The 3,975-nt window shown below is 33.7% G+C and overlaps 1 protein-coding gene across 1 annotated transcript; it reads right to left on the reverse strand.

Moving 5' to 3' along the window:
- Nucleotides 1–848: 848 nt before the first annotated feature.
- On the reverse strand, nucleotides 849–3,249 carry LOC101509260 (uncharacterized). The gene has a single exon (XM_004492455.4). It carries the CDS (start codon nucleotides 2,675–2,677, stop codon nucleotides 1,112–1,114), a length of 1,566 nt encoding a protein of 521 aa, XP_004492512.1. The 5' UTR covers nucleotides 2,678–3,249; the 3' UTR covers nucleotides 849–1,111.
- Between the last annotated feature and the right edge of the window lie 726 nt (nucleotides 3,250–3,975).

Consider the following 3,975-nt stretch of genomic DNA (forward strand, 5'->3'; position numbering starts at 1 on the left):
CTTTCCCTATCCTAAATACTTACAACAGAGATGCTGATAATCCATTTTACTTCTAACACTCTTTTCAAGACACTATTATCGAGTGAGACTCATTTGGACTCCATTACTTTGAATTTTTTTTCCCAGAAATGGAATCTACAAAGATTTCACTAAATAATAGCAAGTGTTAGGAGTTGGATAGTTTTAACTGATTTAAGCTAAAAGTTAAAAGACTGAAAGAGTTGAAGGAATTAAAAGAAGTTCAAATCTTAATGAAGATAAAATACTAACATAATAATTAACATTTGTCTATTAAAAAAAGTAGCAAGGTTAGAAAATGGAAGTATTAAAAGGTGTGTTGTTAGTAATTTTTCGAAGAGAATAAACACCAAAGAATTGACAAACACGAAAAGTCAAAAACCATATTAGGATTATTCATGGAATGAGCAAAGTTAGGTGTGGTAACAATGTCAATGGTTTAGCTTTCTACAAGTCTCGCCTATACCCCTATCCTCCTTAGGAATAATATTTTAGGTGCTTGTTTGCACTTCAAGCAAGTATAATTAAGACTATTTATGAATTTATCTCAAAATTATCAACAACTTTAGGAAATTAACAAAGGAATAGCCCAGTGGTTTGGTTAGGGATATATGCAAGATATCCAAGGTTCAATTCCTGCTACTAAAATTTCCCCCTCAACACTGCTCCCAATTTTATGGCAATGAACACAGAAAACTGTCACATGCTTTCAAGTGAAAAGTTCCAACAGCCTTTAACATTAAAATTCCCCAACAATTTTAATTTACTTACATTAAAACCAAGCTGACAAAATAGAACAATCAAAATCCCATCTAAAAACAAATAAGAGATGACAGAATCCAGCTATCAATTTCCATATCTTTTCAAGGTATATAAAAGATGAGACTTGTGCAAAGAATACATTTGACTTAAAGAAATACTTTGATTTTCAATTCCAACTTTTACATGGAAAGAAATTTGAATCACATTAATCTTCTCTATTTTCTAAGGTAAAATGAGAGGGGAGGGAAATCTTTGATGAAGAAACATCTAAAAGAGTAAAATAAAAACAATAATGTTACAAAACACGTATAGAATTTCACCTATCAGACAATCACCACCATTGATGAACAAGAATTCCGCTTTGTCTAAGAGAATTGAAGAGATCCAAACACTGGTCATATGTTTTCTCATACTTTGAACTCCTCTGTCCAGGGCAACATCTCTGCCACCTATTGTAATGGCATTCAAGGAAAATCTCATCTATCAAACAGATCGCCCCAGTTTTGAACAACCTCGGAATCAGATCAAATTCCGTACCCTCTACATCCATTTTCATCACAACAAAATCATTCCTCGAAACCGTGTTCTTCAACCAATTGGCAAAATCAAATCCCTGTATCTTCTCCACCTCCCCATTAAACTCCTTCCCTGACACCTGCAAAGGTTGAATCCTACCCATCCCCCTACCTTTAACCTCAACATGTTCCCCGGGATCGCGATGAATCTCAAAAGCTAAAGTCTCATTCTTCACCCAAGCCGCATAAGGAAGCAAAGTAATCCCTTTCTTCAACCCATACTCCTTATGAAAAGTTTTATCAGCTTCAATTGCATAAACGTGAAATGTCTTATTCTGCTTAGGATATTGTTTCCTAAACCATGATCCTATGCTAGAACCATAGCTTCTAGCTCCAACATCAACATATAAATACCTATCTTTGAAGCTTATATCAACCATTGATGAAAGATACTTTATATTCATTATATTCCTTTTCAAAGTAATCCAAGGTTTCAATGGTTCCTTTTCAATCAAAGGCTCAGCAATCCTAACCAAATCTTTCTTATACCCAGGAACATAGCATTTTCCATTTGAATAATAATCATTATCAAATTTACTAGCACCATAATCAAGACACTCATTTTTCAAAACAGTTTCATGTATATAAGGAATTGAAGAATCAAACCCTTCTAACACATGCAACTTCACTACTTTGAAACAATGAAACAAATCAAGGAATGAATTGAAACTATACGTATCTTTAGGGTTTGTGAAATGGAAAACCGCAAATCCTCCATATTTCAGCGTCCGAGCAATCTCCGCCGCGACAACCGCCGGTTTCGCCGACCTCGCAAATGATCCTTCACCGGAGAACACAAAATCAAAAGCGCCGTCGCCAAACGGAATCCGCTCACCGCTTCCGGACTTCACAAGCGGCTTCACTGACTTCCTCGATATTCCGACAGCGTATCGGACGCCGATTTCCCTCAGCGCGAAGACGTTGCCTCCGGTCGGCGTTTCAATACAAAGCGACTTCGACTCCGTCGAGAGGTAACCGTCGGCGATCAAGTCATGAAAAACCGACGAGTAGAAACGAACACTGTTAAGCCAGCTCTTGCTAGTATAATGCTCCGATCGCGACGAATTTCCACGGGTGCCGCCGGAAGAATACTCAACGGAGAGTGGATCACTTCCGGTGATAGCAAGACTAAGAGTATCCGGCAATGAGAAGAAGCAGAAACCGGCGACGTTGCACGACTCGCCGGCAATGGCAATAAGGTAAGCAAAACGGATGGCGAGGATGAAAACGCCGGAGATAAGTAACCGTATCAGAAGATTCCGAACAGAGCCATGCTTCGCTACAGTATGTTCCATGGTAGCCGTTGTGCACTTTTTTTTCATAACTGAAAATGTAATAAAAATAAAAAATGGTGTAAATTAAAAAAACAATAAAAACATTTGGAGTTTTGTTTTTGTTTTGTTATTTTTAATTTTATCTGGAGCAGAATCTAGCTGAAGTATGGTTAGCTCCGATTAAGGGTTTTGATTCGGTGGCAGAGATTGGAAAATAAAGAAAGCGAGGGGTAAAATTGGAACGCATGTTATTGATAACGAATAAGGTTTGAAGTTTTTCGTTTCTTTCTGTTTTATTTGTGTTGGGTATGGAGAAGTGAATAGTGAGTCCGTGACTCGGAAGAGTGTGACTCAGGGATGGTTGGTGGTGTTGTTTTGCAGAAAAAGAGAGAAGAATAATAAAGAAGTTGGAGACTGGTAACCGGAAGTACCGGTGGAGGGAAAGCGAAAAGCCAAGCGGATTATGTTGCGTGGATAAAGGAAATGAATAGGAGTCTAGTCTTCTTCTCCTAATTGTATCACTTATTGCAACACTTCATCTACACCAGGTTGTATGATTATTAGAGGAGAGGAATGTAGAGGATTCTAATCACTCTTTCTGGTTCCATATTTGATATAAGAGTTTTCATTTTTCTTTTTCCTTTCAATAATCCATATCTTGCAAAGTTATCGGTCAAAAAACAAAATCTCTTGCACGTATCTTATTTCTATGTTTGGGAAAATATTCAATTTCTATTTTTGTTCATATATTAATTCATTACTATTTACCTTGATTAAATCATGTTTTGCTATTAGAATATTAAATTAATTAGATAATATTAAAGAAAATCATCAATCAAATTGGTTATATATTAAATAATTCTAAAAATTCAATTTAAATTAAAAAATTTAATTTATAATATTGTCTATAAAAAAAAACTTTTTATATTATTAATCAATCATATTTATTAGAGGTTAGTAATATTTAAATTTTATCATAACTAATTCTAATACTATACATTATACTGTGATTGAATAAAACTTTTAGGTATATCACAATCAATCATTTATGAAATATTGAAAATAATTAAGATAAAAATTAAATATTTTTAATAATTTTATAGTTATAATTGATTAATAATATAAAAATTATTTACTTTAATAATGTATAATTAAATTTTAGTATTGACTATGTACGATACAATGTACAATTAAAATTTTAAAAACTAATTAACAATACAATGAATAATAATATTTTAAATCATAGTCTATATTATGATTTAAAATCACAATTCATATTATGATCTTAGAAATTTTAATATCGGGACTAATATAAAATAAAAAATAGGATAATCTAGAATTCAATT

This window comes from Cicer arietinum, chromosome 3 (assembly GCF_000331145.2).
Source record: "Cicer arietinum cultivar CDC Frontier isolate Library 1 chromosome 3, Cicar.CDCFrontier_v2.0, whole genome shotgun sequence".
Classification (NCBI taxonomy): domain Eukaryota; kingdom Viridiplantae; phylum Streptophyta; class Magnoliopsida; order Fabales; family Fabaceae; genus Cicer; species Cicer arietinum.

Coding starts and splice junctions, on each gene's coding strand:
- LOC101509260 (XM_004492455.4), bottom strand. CDS start 2,677: ATGAAAAAAAAGTGCACAACGGCTACCATGGAACATACTGTAGCGAAG.